This window comes from Elephas maximus, chromosome 9 (genome assembly GCF_024166365.1).
Source record: "Elephas maximus indicus isolate mEleMax1 chromosome 9, mEleMax1 primary haplotype, whole genome shotgun sequence".
Classification (NCBI taxonomy): Eukaryota; Metazoa; Chordata; class Mammalia; order Proboscidea; family Elephantidae; genus Elephas; species Elephas maximus.
Genome location: NC_064827.1, coordinates 69,056,941 through 69,072,156, shown reverse-complemented (window position 1 = coordinate 69,072,156; position 15,216 = coordinate 69,056,941). Strand labels below are relative to the sequence as shown.

The 15,216-nt window shown below is 41.3% G+C and overlaps 1 protein-coding gene across 1 annotated transcript in view; it reads left to right on the top strand.

The window, feature by feature from the left end:
* BRINP1 (BMP/retinoic acid inducible neural specific 1) overlaps positions 1-15,216 on the top strand; it is a 201,244-nt gene that overhangs the window by 124,833 nt on the left and 61,195 nt on the right. Inside the window, exons 3-5 of the mRNA XM_049896801.1 lie at positions 4,552-4,742; positions 9,758-9,927; positions 13,155-13,260. Coding sequence (XP_049752758.1) covers positions 4,552-4,742; positions 9,758-9,927; positions 13,155-13,260 — 467 coding nt within the window. The remainder of the gene's footprint in view (positions 1-4,551; positions 4,743-9,757; positions 9,928-13,154; positions 13,261-15,216) is intronic.

Here is a 15,216-nt window from a genome sequence, read left to right as displayed (position 1 = left end):
TTTAAAGGAGCCCTGGTGGTCCACTGGTTAAGAGCTTGGTTGCTAATCAAGTCAGCAGTTTTAATCTACAAGCAGCTTCTTGGAAACCCTGTGGGGCAGTTCTACTCTGTTCTATAGGGTCACTATGAGTCAGAATTGACTCAATGGCAGTGGGTTTTGTTTTCTTTTGTTTATTTTGACTATCCTTTTTTGGGAACATAAATCAGATTGCATCATTTCTACTGCAAAACCCCTATTTTGACTTTCTGCCTCATTTAGAAATTAAACACAAAAGCCCTTGCCAAGGCTAACAAAGCTCTTCAAGATCTGTGCCTAGTCACACCCAATTTTATGACGTTATTTTGTGTTATTATTATTATTAACCTTCCTTTAACTCTACTCATTTACTCCTCTGGGCCAGTTCGATGTTACCCTCCCAAACCGGCCAAGCACGCCCCTACCTCAGGGCCTTTGCATTTGCTGTTCCTTCTCCCTGGAACACTTCTACTGGGTAGCCCCAGTAGTTCTGTCCTTCATTTCCTTCAAGTTTCCATTCAAATACCATGAAATCCTTCATTCATCTTTCCCATCTTGTGACAGGAGAGAGAGACCTTTTCATTTCCAAGCCACGTGTATAAAACCACATGCTCACCCCACTGTTAGGCTTGAAACCCTTTTTACCTGCTTTATTTTTCTTTATAATGTTGATCTTCCTCTGACATGTTACACAGTTGTTTATTTTCTGACCTCTGTCACCAGACTGCAAGTTCCTTGAGAGCAAGGCTTTTTACTATTTACTGCTGTGTTCTCAGAGCCATAAAGAATAGTAGTTCCTCTAGTTTTGGATGTATAAAACATTGTTTTTAGCTCATATGTTGTTTAAATCTATTTCTGAATAGATCTAGGTACTATAAAAAAAAAAAAACTCTTTAAGTATATTTTAGTAAATAGTGTAAAAACAGAACCCTGGAGCTATTATCGTCTTTGCTTCAGCATCCGTACAGTGGTTTCCAAATCACATAAACTCGTTCTCAAAACTTTTTTAGCCTGGATCCTTGGCCAGTAAGAACAAAGGATAGAGACGGAAAAAAAAAAAAATAGCATAGTTTGGCACAGAAGGCCTGTCTTAGTTATCTAATGCTGCTATAACAGAAATACCACAAGTGCATGGCTTTAAAAAACAGAAATTTATTTTCTCACAGTTTAGGAGGCTAGAAGCTTGAATTCAGGGTGCTGGTTTTAGGGGAAGGCTTTCTCTCTATGTCGGCTCGGGGAGAAGGTCCTTGTCTCTTTTCAGCTTCTGTTCCACGGCTCCGGGGTGGTCTTCGTGTGGCATCATCTTCCCCCATCTCTGCTTGCTTCTTTGTTCCTAATCTGCTTTTTTTGTTTGTTTCTCAAAGGTGATTGGCTTAAAACATACCCTACACTGATGTGGCCTCTTAACATAGCAAAGAAAACTCATTCCCAAATGGGATTATAACCACAGGTATAGGAGTTAGAATTTACAACACATATTTTTAGGGGGCACAGTTCAATCCATAACAAGGACCTTCATCATTTGGTCCCTGCCAACCTCCCTATCTTCACCTTTTACCATTTATACATCTTACACACATACATACATACATGCATGTCGCACACACATACTCATCATTTTTCTCCAACTTTCTTATTCTCTCTCATCCCCCTGCATTTTTGCACATGAAATTAATGTTCTTGAAACACTCTTCCTCCATCTTTGTCTGGCCAAATCCTAGGTTTCCTTCAGGATTCAGCTTGAACAGGAAAATTCTTTTCCACTCCCACTCGCACCCACCCAGCCCCTCCTCCAGACTGGGCGAGGTACCCTCCTCTCTGATCCCTCTGTGACCTTGGCAAATAGCACACCTTATTTTCCTGAACTACGACTTCTTCCAATAAGTAGAATAGCTTCTTAGAATCAGGGACTATATCCATGATGTCAAGCAGGCAGTGCCCAGCACATAGTAGGTTCTTTATAACAACTGCCCCCCATTTTTGAGCTCTTCCCAAGTGCCTGGCACTCTGCCTGGCAGGCCACATGCATCTCCTCACTTGGGTCTTACAGCTGCCATGTGAAGGAGGAATCCGGTGCCCAGCACTGATTTCCTTCCTAGTATTTTTCAAGGATCCAACACAGACCGCAGGCCCCGTATTTATAGCCGGTGAACTTCAGGAAGACTGGAGGCAGTTTAAAACAAAGAAATTCAGTCATGACCTTGTATTTGGTGGTGGGGAATGGCATTAATTCTGCATTGGTGCTGGTTTTGCTGTGTTTTTATATTATACTTGTCAATATCTATATTAAGCAGTGATATAAGAGTCAGGATATCAGTTTTCTATTCCCAGCTCTTTCAATAACCAGCTGTGTGACTTTTGAGATATATATATATATATATAAATACATACACACACACACACATTTTTTTACACATCTGTTTATCTAAATTGCATACAAACTTTAAAACTACGGTTTAGACAAGGACTCCTCTGAGAAGCTCTCTCTAGAGGCCTGAGAAGAGATCCATGCTCCTGCTCCTTCTGAGCCCTGTATTCCTTTTTGTCTTTTTACAATAAAATGTAAACATTTTGTCTTTCCTGCTAGACTGAGCTTCTTAAGGAAGGAGGATTTGTGTGTCCATCTCTCTCCTATAGGCGTCATACCTGCAATTATTAGATGCCCTGCAAGGGTTTCCTGAATGCAGCTGATTGACTTAATAAATGCCTGCTATGTCAAAGTGTGGTTAAGAGCTACACCAGCTAACCAAAAGTTCCACAGTTTGAATCTACCAGCCACTCACTGGAAATCCCATGGGGCAGTTCTACCCCATCCTATAGGGTCTCTATGAGTCAGAATCGACTCAATGGCAATGGGTATGTCAAGGCACTGAGTTGACTTTACTTAGGATTTGAGCTGTGTTATCAGTTATGGACAGAAACTCCTTGAACAGACACAAGCCATAAGCTCTGAGGCTTGGAAACGTATTCCAATTTTAAACCTTTTTTTCACACCCAGTTTCTTCTGCATCAAGGGTCAGACTCCACCACTGAATTACCGGGGTATACTTTGCCCTGTTCTGTTTTTTCTTGCCCCATACCTCTTCCTTCATTCATCTCTCCCATCTTGTGACAGGAGAGAGAGACCTTTTCATTAAACTCTGGTTCTCATCATTTATCTAAACTGACCCTACAGCCCTCTTGGCTAGTCTGTTTTTCTCAGGGGACTAAGACATAACTCAGGCAGGATGGGGAGCTGGTTGTTCCAGAGAAAGCTGCATCTTTGAGAGGAACAGTGATCATTATTTAAGCAAAAACAATTTGAACCAAGACCCTTTCAATTTCCCCTTATACTCAGTGTGTATGCTCCTTGTTCTCCGTCTCTGAGCCTTTAATGATTCACATGTCTGGAAACTTGCAAGGAAAAAAGTTATGAAACGACCCTTTCTGAAGGTATTTTCACACTCTAGGAATCATGTAATACCTGCAATAGCCCTAGGAAAGAGATGATGTTAGTTGTATTTTATATGTATATGTATAAAAGTAAATAAAGGTCCAGAGAGGTGACGTGCTTTGCCCAAGATCACACCACATGGTTGGCAAGAGGCAGAGTGAGATTTCGAGTTGGACTCCAAGTTCAAACCTCTTGAGTCTTGACCTGCTCTGTCATTAATAGAGGAAAAAACTGAAACTCTCCCACATGGTCTTCAGAGCCTAACTTAGTTTCTTCCAGTAGTAGGCACTCAGTGAATGCATGTTAACATTTTGAATTAAACGTAACTCTGGGCTAAATTTTCAATTTTGGAATTATTGTAGATCAGATCAGAAGTCACTTTGTGCCTTAGGTGCGCTCCATTGTAACATAGCTTTCCCCCCTCTTTAGCGCCCTTGCTTTCTTTCTTCCATTCATTTGTTTATTTATATATCCAACTAGTATTTTTATGAATCCTACCATGTAACAGGCACTGAGATATTTTGCAGGGAAAAAAAAAAACAACTAAAAAGTTTCCATCTCTGTGGTATCATTGACAGTCTAGTGAGAGAAAAGAACAAGCAACTAGATGACAATGATAATGGAGACCTTGGTCTCGGTCCTGTGATAGGTATAAGAAAATGGTAATAATCCCCTGTCACAGGGCTAGTGTGATAGATATGATAGATAAGAAAGTGGGCATGACATTCTGGTGGACTCTAAAGTGCCGTGAGTGTCATCATCATCATTATTATTATTGCTCTTTCTGTTTCCTTTTTTTCTTCACCCATAAACTAGTAAAAGCCACCCCTGATGTTTTTATCCCTGATGCTGGCAACACGAGGGCAGGGACCCGGTCTATCTGGTTCACCACGGTATCTCCATTGATGAGAACAGTACTCAGTAAATATTTTTGGCTGAAGAGGATTGAGAGCTCCAGATCAAATTATCACCTAACAAATATTAAAAATCATTATTGTCACTCTCCCACCTAAGGAGAGATGCCTGGATGGGGCGATGGGATGGGCTTTGTTTTGGAGGCAGAGATGGTAGGTTGAGAAGTCTCGCTCATCTTTCCTACCCAGGGAGTTTGCCCGTTGGAAGGTGAGGAACACAGCCATCGAGAGGAGAGATCTGGTGCGCCATCCAGTGCCCCTCATGCCAGAGTTTCAAAGAAGCATCCGCCTGCTTGGCAGGAGACCCACCACTCAGCAGTTCATCGATACCATCATCAAAAAGTACGGCACCCACCTCCTCATCTCTGCCACCTTGGGAGGTAGGTCAGCAGCCACTGGGCTGTAGCCGTGTCATAACTTTGGGTCTGGGATGGAAGAATTGTGGGATACCCTGAAATAAAAGCCTCCTGAACCTCTCTGCCATTGTATATCACCAAAAAGCATATATTGCTAGATAAGCCAAATTGACTTGTTTGTTTTTGTCATATCTGAGCAGGTGATTCAATTTTATAGGACAGTCTAACATGAGAATTTCCTGTTTTGTAGAAATATGGCTTAACCTTGGAATTAGCTCATTTTATTGGTACTGCTTAATCTGATAAATGTCTTAGTTTCTTGGAATGTAGTCTCATCATTTGGAATGCTTAATCTGATAATATTCTTAAATCCTTTGGAATATGGTCTAACCTGGGGAAATAATTGAATTTTAGATGTGATGTAGGGAATTTGTTCTATTTATTTAAGCCTACTTCAGGTTCTGATAACTTGAGGCTATTATTTTACAAATGGGGTATCATTTGTCTCTCATAAGGGCTTAGAGTAGGTTAATAGGAAAGTGAAATAATTCCTCCACTCTGATCAGTCTTGCCCATTCCTCCCCACTATCCCCAATAAACCTTTGAGAGATTGAGAATAAGAAGAGAGGATAAAGGGAAAGAAAAAAATGCAAAGAAAATGGGAAATGGTAGCGACTAGTGCATTTAGATATGTATGAGTCTTGCCTGCTTGCATCATTTGATATTATTATGAGCTACAATCTTTTGGACATCAGTTCTTCCATATTCAATTGACTGGATCAGTTGAACTTTAGGAAAACCCCTTTTGTGGTGGACCGCCATGCCAACAGCTTAGAGAGCAGCTGAGTTGCATTTAGGTGTGGTAGGTGTGACCTATGCCAGCTAAATAATAATCAGTGTAATAATGGAACAGGGTCTAGTGAGGTATACCAGTGGATCTTCAGAGGAGGGGCTGCTCACTGTGTGCTATAGTGGTCAGGACAGATTTCATGAAGGAAGTGGCAGTTTCACTTGACAGGAGCTGGCTGGGTTGAAGGAAAGTAGCAAAGCTTTCTAGGCTGAGCATATATGTTTTGAGAAATACCAGATTAGTAATTTGATAATGTATGGGTTTTTGTGGGGAATGTGAATAGAGAAATTGGTTGGGCAAATTCATTTGTTCCTACAATGATATTAGTCACTACTTACTGAATATTTGCCACATATTGGGCATTGTACTTTTTCCCTAGTCCTCAGAAACTGCAAGTTGTCATATTGTGTGCGTTTTATAGATGAGGAGGATGAGACTCAGAAGAGGCAAAGTAACTTGTTCAAGGTCATATAGTTAGCAAGTGACAAAGCTAAGTTTTGCACTTAGGATTTTCAGTCTACAAAGTCTGCATTACATTTGACCCAGCATTAGTCATTTATTTAACCATCTCACTTGCCACCTACACACCCACACCAGCAGTCAGCCAACCAGGATGTGTTTGTTGTCTGTTGCTAGTCAGATACTGAATTAAGAAGGACTTTGAATGTTAAATCAAATAGTATAAATTCTATTCTGTTGTAAAGTGAAAATGAATTCACTTCTACACGGACTGTGACGTTAACCTGTACCATTGCCTTTGAACTTCTCCCACCTCCCAGTTCACTTGGGGAAAAAAATCATTGCTACCTATTCACTTCCTCAATTAAAAACTGTGTTCTGTCCAAGTCCCTGAAAATCCCAAATAACAAAGACCTCTCTTTTGCAGTGAAATATATTTTTAATTTTTCCATGGCAAGGTGGTGAATTATTTACAGAGCCTTGTTTCTCTTCTGTTTTTACAGCACAACATTTTAAAATATGCAAAGCTTTGGATTGAGATCCGGTGTTGGACAGCAAGCCCTAAATGTTCACTCAGCCCTAAATGTGGTGCAGTAGGGGGAGGGAAGGGGAAGAGGTGTACTCTTCTGTGCCAGAAACTGTGTGAGGTCCTTTTGCATCATCATCTTATTCATTCACCCCTGAAAAAAATATTTCTTAAGTGTCTCATCACGCAGTCTGAGAGAAGGGAAGTGGTAAGCAGTAGTGAATAATGGGGAAGTTCCGGAGGTTGATTGCCTGGGTTCAAATCCTGCCACCTGTTATTCATCAGCTTTATGTCACCTTAGCAAGTTACTCAACACTCTAAGTTTTCCTTTTCACAAATAGTCATAATTATATGACCTCCTTCGTGGCTTTTGTGAGGATTAAATAAAATGGTGAATTAAAAGTGCTTAGTACAACATCTGAAACCTAAAAATGTTGTTATCATCCTTTTTTTTATTGTTGTTATTATCTAATGGGGCTCAGGAACTCAGGGATTTAGGATTGAAGGCCATTCGTGCCACTTGGGTGGGAGAGACATTGAGGAATCCCTTTTTCTGTTTGTATATCAGCTTCCTCATCTGTAGGAAGGAAATGCAGGCAACTGTACTTACTCTGATTTTTCCTAATAATCTATATTGTTTTAGAAAATTCTTTGGTAAGTTGTTTGAGGTACCAGGTGAATCCCAAGGGGATGCTCAAACAAAAGATGGTCCTTAAACTGCCACATGTGGGATATGGAAATGGACTCATTTGGCTCTTAAGGGAGAGGGAAACGGAAGGAAAGGATGTGAGAAAGAGGAAGTGCAGCCAGTGGGAGGTCTGATAGCTAAGCCATTGCCACGGGATACCCAAAGTTTTGGTGAAATCTGTTAAAGTCATCAAATCCTTGGTATGAGTGGTTTTCTTATAGAAGTTGATTAGGGGGAAATTCTGGATATAGAATAACACACAGGGAAACAGATTTCCTGTAATCCCTCTGAAGACCATATCTGACGCCAAAGGAAAGGTCTTGGAGGCTGTGTGTCTGTGTGATATGTGTGATTAAGTTGGTATGTGTACATGGGTCTGTATGCTTAGTACATAGATGTGCACTGACTCCTGCCTATGGTTGGAAGAAAGTTAGTCTGTGCACAAGCATTCCTATAATACACATTGTACTCATACATATGGATACAGTGTATACATGTTTGAAAATGTATGTGTGTGTTGCATAAGTATCTGTATGCATGAGCGTTCAGGTTTTTGTTTGTATGTGTATGTTTGTATGTATTCATTATTCCCTGCCCTGCATTTTGAGAGATTTCCCCTGGGCTAAGAGGAAGACTAAGAATAAAATCACAGAGGGCTAAAAGGACAAGGAACATCCCAGACACCTTAAAGTCCAGACATCCCCAGCCCCCATCTGGGAGCAACATCGTATTGATTCAGAAGGTAAAACAACCAACTCCCGCCACATCCCCCATCTCCTACATATCTGAATCCCACACTTTTTCCCCTCTGATGGAAGGTGCTTCAGAGAGTGAGGCAGTGTCCCCTGGAGGACCAAAAGACTGAGGAAAGGCCTATGTAGGGTGAGGAAGCAATTTGCAGGAATGCCCAAATGGGAAAACAACTCTAAACAGAACATTCTCTTAATAAACAAGAAATTAAGTCTTAATAATGAAGCCAGAAGCCCATTAACCCCTGTTGATCTAAGGTTTGCTTCTGCTAGTTCCCAGTCTAGAGGGAAGTGGACTTGCTTCACCTCTTCTTTCACAGCCCCCTTGGAGAGCCTGAGATGACACTTGGAATATTTATTTCCTCTGCCTCATGGCTCTAGCTAGCATTGTCACTTACTTCATCATTTACCTATCCATCCATCCATCTCTCCATCAATTTATCCATAAAATGATAACTGAAAATCTGTTCTTCATCAGATCCTAGGAGAAGCATTGGGGAACTTTACAAAGATGAATCAGATGGTTCCTGTGCCCCCACCATCTACCCACCACCACCACAACTCAAAGCCTAATTGGATCGACAGGCATTTTTACAAAAAATCAATTCAAGTTGCTATGGAGTTTAAAGGAAGGAAAATTATGTCCTCTCGAATAACCAGCGAGAGCTCCTAAGAAAGTCCAAACCTGAGTGTCTTACTCAGAACTCAGCTCAAGCCCAGGCATAGGGAACCCAAAGATGAATTAGGATCCTTCCTGCTGGGAGATTTCAGTTTAGTAGGAGAGACAAATCAGTAAACATTGTAGACGTACAGTAGCTCCATGTTTACTCATTCATCCATAAATCTTCAATCATTTGCCGAGCACCTGATACATGCCCATATTGTGCTAGGCAATGGCAATGAAATGGTGAAGGACTCTTGCATACTTCCTGACCTCCCAGTGCTTCTGCTGTAGTGGAGGAGACAGGCTATTAAACAAGCCATCACCAGATAATGTGGTAAGTGATATAGTGGAGAAGTACAGGGGACTGTGAAAGGGCACAGGAAGAGTACTTAACCTAGTTTAGGTGAGGACTGGGGGATTCAGGGAAGGCTTCCCAGAGGAGGTCATGTGTTTGGTGAATCCTGAGGGATGAGGACAAGTTAGCCAGGAGAAAGGCAGAAGATCACAAGTTGGCCAGGAGAAAAGCAGAAGATGAGAGAAACGGGGCATACTTGTGCAGGGGTAGTGGTGAGGGTTGCAGCTCCAGAGAGGCAGAATCATCAGGGTCTTGTGGCCTCCATTACTGACAGAGATACAGGCCCCTTCCTCCTGGCTGCAATTTTACTCTGTGCCTCCCTCTATGTTGACTATTCATCTGGTGTTTGAAATGGTCTCTTTATATTTCTGTCTCCCTAGGCTAGCATTGTCTAATAGAAATATAATGTGTGTCACGAGTGTGAGTCATGTGTGTTAACTTTAAATTTTCTAGGAGAGCCTATGGAACAGCTCTACTCTGTCACATGGGGTCGCTATGAGTCAGTATCCAATGGACGGCACCCAACAACAAAAACAATAACAACATTTAATATGGTAAAAAGAAAACAGGGACCGTTTCTCTTTAATCGTACCCTTGATTTTCAGATGGAAACTGATTTCAGAGGCAGAAGGAAATTTGGGCAAATTAGTAGAGGACTGAAGCTGTTCTCAGCACTGAAGCCCTGGAGCCCTGTCCTCATACCTCAAAGCTCGACAGGCTACCTGAGCTTTTTTCCTCTCTCATGCAGGGGAGGAGGCTTTGACCATGTACATGGACAAAAGTCGCCTAGACAGGAAGTCAGGGAATGCCACTCAAAGTGTTGAAGCTCTGCACCAGCTTGCATCGTCCTACTTTGTTGACCGTGATGGCACCATGAGGAGGCTCCATGAGATCCAGATATCAACTGGAGCAATCAAGGTATGACTTGAGGGCGGATTCGGGAGGCGGATTCTTCAGACAGTAGTAATACAAGGCAGATGTTCTGAGAGTGGATGGGCAGACAAAATTCCTGGCTCCATACTTGCGAAGCTCACCCACTCTGACTAATGTCTCTAGGTACCCTGGAATAGCACAAGCTTTACCACTAGGGTGACCATGTATACTGATTTACTGGGACTGTCCTGGCTATGGTCCTACCATAATTATCAGCAGTCCTTTCATTCACACCTAAAGTTCTTCTGTATGGACAATTATCAGGATTCCTTTCTAGGCGAAGAAAATGAGCATAAACTTGGCCTCTGACTCCAAGGACTGCGATTTTTTAAACCTCTGTATTTTTCATTCCCCTTCCCCATTTTATGGATGGGGAAACTGAGGCCCAGAGGTTAAAGCCTCATACTCAGATTTACACAGCTAGTGTGTATCGACTGGATGGCAGTGGGTTTGGTTTGGTTTTGAGTATCTTAGCAGGGACTAGAACTCAACTCACTAGAACAGTGGTCAGTGAGCTTTTTCTGTAAAGGGCCAGGTAATAAATATCTCAGACTTGCTTGGGCATGGAGGCTTTGCTAGTCTGTGTTGCTCTGACTCAACTCTGCTGTTTTAGCACTGGAGAAGCAAAACACGGTATGTAAATACATGGGCATGGCTGTGTTCCAATAAAACTATTTGCAAAAGCAGGTCGTCTGTAGTTTGCTGATCCGTGCTCTTTTAGACCAGTGATGTCCAACAGAAGCATCTGCAGTGATGAAAATGTTCTGTATCCGTGCTGGCCAAAACAGTAGCCGCTGGTCACATGGGGTCACTGAGAACTGAAAATGTAGCTACTTAGGAACTAAATTCATAATTGTGTTAAATTTAATTAATCAAACTTAAATTTAAATAGCCACATATGGCTAGTGACCCTATTAGGTAGAGAAACTCTAGACTTTCAATTCTGTGACTTAGAGCACAAGGAATTTCCAAAAAAGAAAAGAAGAGATTCCATTTTAAATACTATGCATTCAGGGATTCTCTCTCTAAGGAGAATGTGGAAGGACATTTTTGATATAAAGGATTAGTTTTTCTGAGGGTTTCAGTGGAGATTTTTCCCCCATTTTCTTAAACCAAATTATGCCTGCATTTTACTTCTGAGTCTTCACTCTAGTTTCTTCTGAATAAAATGCAAGCCTGGACTTATTTTAAGACTTTCAAAGATATCTCCAGGGAAAAGAGGAGAAAATATTTAGGGAGACTCAAGCATATGAGGCAGAAATCGACCAAGGGAAGAAAAAGTGTGGGAGGGAGCAAATTACTGAGAAGGGAGGTAGTAAGGAGAGAAATAAATCGGTTAGACAAACAAAGGGCCAGCTTATCTGAGAAGAATCGCCTATATTAGGGGGATTGTGTTGTTAGGGAGCTCGGCGCCGAGAGATGGATCTTTATGAAGCAGTCTGAGTCGGAGTACCATAAAGGCCCGGTTTTCATTATCACCAAATGGTCTCTCCCCACTGGATGGGATGTGGAATTGAGATATTGAAGCTCTGACAGAGATAATCCTCTTTTGTGCATCCTGCCGCCTTAACAGGGAAATCTCAGAGAAATGGCCCAGAGACCATCAAGAAACCATTCTTACCATAGCACTGCCTTCCACATCTAATTGGTACTTGAGTTTTTCCTGCCATTCTTGCCACTACCCCAAGACTCAGCGGGCTAGAATATGTCTCCCTTCCAGCTGTGTTTGAGGCCAGCAGCAGGCCCAGGCCAGGAGATTTTGCCGGTTTTTCTTTTTTTTTTCTTCTTTTTCTGGATATCTGTAGTAAAATGAATTGGTAGCTTTGACTCTAACTGAATAATTACTATATTATTGTTCTGTACAAAAAATAGTAACTTGTGTGTAAAAAAAAGAGAAACTTTATTATCCTCCATTTATTAACTCTTTCCTAAGTGCTAAACACTTTGTAATTATGTTCTCCTTACCCAATGAGGTGGATAAGAGCATTACTGGCATTTTATAGATGGGGAATTTGAGGCTTAGAGAGGGAAAGTAACTGTTTCAAGGTTTCACAGCTGGGAAAGGGCAAAGCTGACATCTGAAAGTACGTTTGGCTGTTTTCCAAAACTTTATTCCCTACAACAATAGATGCTGTGTCTTTATTTTTGGGTGCAAACCTCAAAACAATCCTATAGGTGATTATGCTAAATGATAGTGCCTTGGGTGAAGGGATGAAGAGACCCCGTTTCGTGCTAAGCCATACTTAGTTCAAAGTTATCCTCATTAATAGCTGTACTCCTACTGGTACCACCTCAAGTCTTTGTGTGTGTGTGTGTGTGTGTGTGTGTGTGTGTGTGTGCACGCGCTTTAGATGAAAGTTTACAGCTCAGGTTACCTCAAGTCTTTTAAGACAATGTTTTGGAAAGTCACTGCCCTCAGGTTTGAGTATTTTATCCTGTGGTAGCACTGATTGAACATGTCCTGAAGCTTCTTTTGAAAAACGGGATAATTTTATTGTTCTCGCCTAGCAATAACATGGAGCCCTGGTGGCGTAGTGGTTAAGAGCTTGACCACTAATTAAAAGGTCGTCAGTTCAAATCCACCAGCTGCTCCTTGGAAATCCTTGAGGGCAGTTCTACTCTGTCCCATACGTTCACTATGAGTTGGAATTGACTCGGCAACAATGGGGTAACAATAATACACATATAATCTACTTGATTTATAGAGATGTTTTATCCTCAGATGCCCTTCACTGAACATCTGCCCTGTGGTAGGCACTTCTACCCATGCTGTCTCATCTTTGCAACATCCCTGGAAGGATTTGCTAGCTTTAGTTTGTAGAAGTTTAGAGACGTTAAGTGACTTTCTTAGTTTACACAGCAAATAAATGAGCCAGTCAGAATTTAAATCCTGACTTTCCAGATTCCAGAACCCAAGCTTTTGAGAGGGACTATAGTGCTTCACCTTATTAGTTGAGGTACTTAAAGTGACCTTGTGAAGTGAGAGCCAGCAGTCAAACCCAGGCAGCCTGGCTCCAGTCTGTGTGCATAACCTGCTATTCCACCAACAAGGTGCCAGTGACAGGCACAGGCAAAACTCTCAGAAAGTGGCCATTGACTCAGGCCAGAAGACCCACTCTGCCAGCTTTGTCTCTGCCAGGAGAAGACTTCCCAGAGTCTGTCCTAGACGAGGGTACTCCCCTCACAGCTCTCTTTTTTGGTTTCCACTCCAGGTCACAGAGACACGCACTGGGCCTCTGGGCTGTAACAGCTATGACAATCTGGACTCTGTGAGTTCCGTCCTTCTGCAAAGCACGGAGAGCAAACTGCACCTTCAAGGTAGGAAGCTGGTAGGAATGGTGGGGCTAGACTGGGGAAGGTGAGGAAGGAGCCCAGGTGAGACCTGGGGGAGGAGGGACTCAGAGGAGGACTGGGAGGGATGATATGGAGAGAGAATGAAGATGAAAGAGACAGGATCCAATGAAAATGATGAATATGGAAATTAAGACAGTTAAGATATATTTTTAAAATTTTTAACATATACAGTATGTTAAATTCATGGTTATTAATTATTTTTTCCCACAGAAAGTATGGAAATGGGAGCTTTATCTGATTACTTTGATGAAAACGTCTGAACAGTGTTATTTATAGATGCTTCAGACCTAATGTATATTAAAATTTCATATATCGTCTGAATTATCTACATTATTGTTTTTTATTTTCCCAATGTGTTTTGGCAGATGTTATTTGAATTCCAAGAAATATAGGGCATTTTATAGAATTTTGGGCTCTAGTTATGTAATCCTCTTCCTCCTTATTTGCTGATCGTTTGTGGTCTTAAATGTGTGTGTGCATGCGTGTGCGTGCGCTTGCACACACACACTTTTAACAGTCCCTGCATGATGCAGACAGTTAAACACTTGACTAGCTGAGACGCTGGCGCCTCAAACTCACCCAGAGGTGCCTCAGAAGGCAGGCCTGGCAATCCGTTTCCAAAAGATCACAGCCTTGAAAACCCTGTGGAGCAAGTTCTACTCTACACACAAGGGGTCGCCACAAGTCAGAATTGACTTGACGGCAGCTAACAACAACAACAACAAGAGAAAACATTCAGTGCTGTCTGGGTGTGGACAGATAGACACTCCTAGACATTGCTAGTGAGAATGCAACCATTGTAGGTATTAATTTGTTGATATTTATTCAGTTATGTTTATTTGATGTCTATTATATGTCAAGTCCTTTTTAGATGTTCCATATGTATCCTTAAGAAAATATATCCTTTAAAATAGTAATTTCATCCTTATCAATTCATCATAAAAGGAGAGGAGTTTGCAGGGGGGAGAAAAAAAGACTGTCTTTAAGTACAAGTAGAGTTGTTCATAAAAACATTATTTATAACAGCAAAAAACAGTGTATAAAGATCTCAATTTTCCACATGTGGAGACTAAGTGAATTATGTTGCATCCTTACAACATAATCTTAGCAGGTACTGAAATGCTGTTTATAAAGAATTTCCAACACTATGTGAAAATGAGTTGATATAATGTTAATTAAAAAACAGTGGAGGATTTCTGATTGGATGTATGGCATGATCCTAACAATGTGAAGCGATACGTGTAAAATCATATTGCGAAGAGATATGCTAAGATGTTAAAAGAGGTTACCTCTGGATGGTTTAGGTTATAGATGGTTTATTTTAGACTTCCAGTTCTTTTTCTAACTTTTCTATAACGATCATGTATTAACTTTATAGTCAGAAATAAAATGACATGCCTTAACTTTGAGCAGACTAAAAACGTGACCTTCTAGAAAGGTATACGATAAAGGTGATTCTGAATGTTAGTGGGAGGAAAGTTGGGCTGAGATTGGCAGGTAGAGCTAAGCAGAGCCTAATATGACTTTTATATTCTGGTTCCTTGGCAACTCTGATTTGTGCTCCTGTTATAGAAGATGGTTGGAAAATGGTTGCAGGGAGGACCTGTAGTGTCACTTGGGAGAAATGAATGAAAATTCCTCAGGGACATTCAGCCCCAGAAAGTGGCTTAGTGTTAAAACAAAACACAGCAAAACAAAACCTCTAATACAGGAAGAATAACCCCACCCAAACAGATGGGTTTGGGAACGCGTGATGAGAAAGGTGAGAAGAAAAACAGATCTGCTCAGGGTTTTGAAACTTATTAGTTAGGTGATACTTTAAGCAACCTTGTGAAATGAGAGCAGAGGTTCAAACCCCAGCATGGGCTCCAGTTTGTATTTTTGACAACTCTGCTATTTCTTCCTATGCATGTTGAGAAT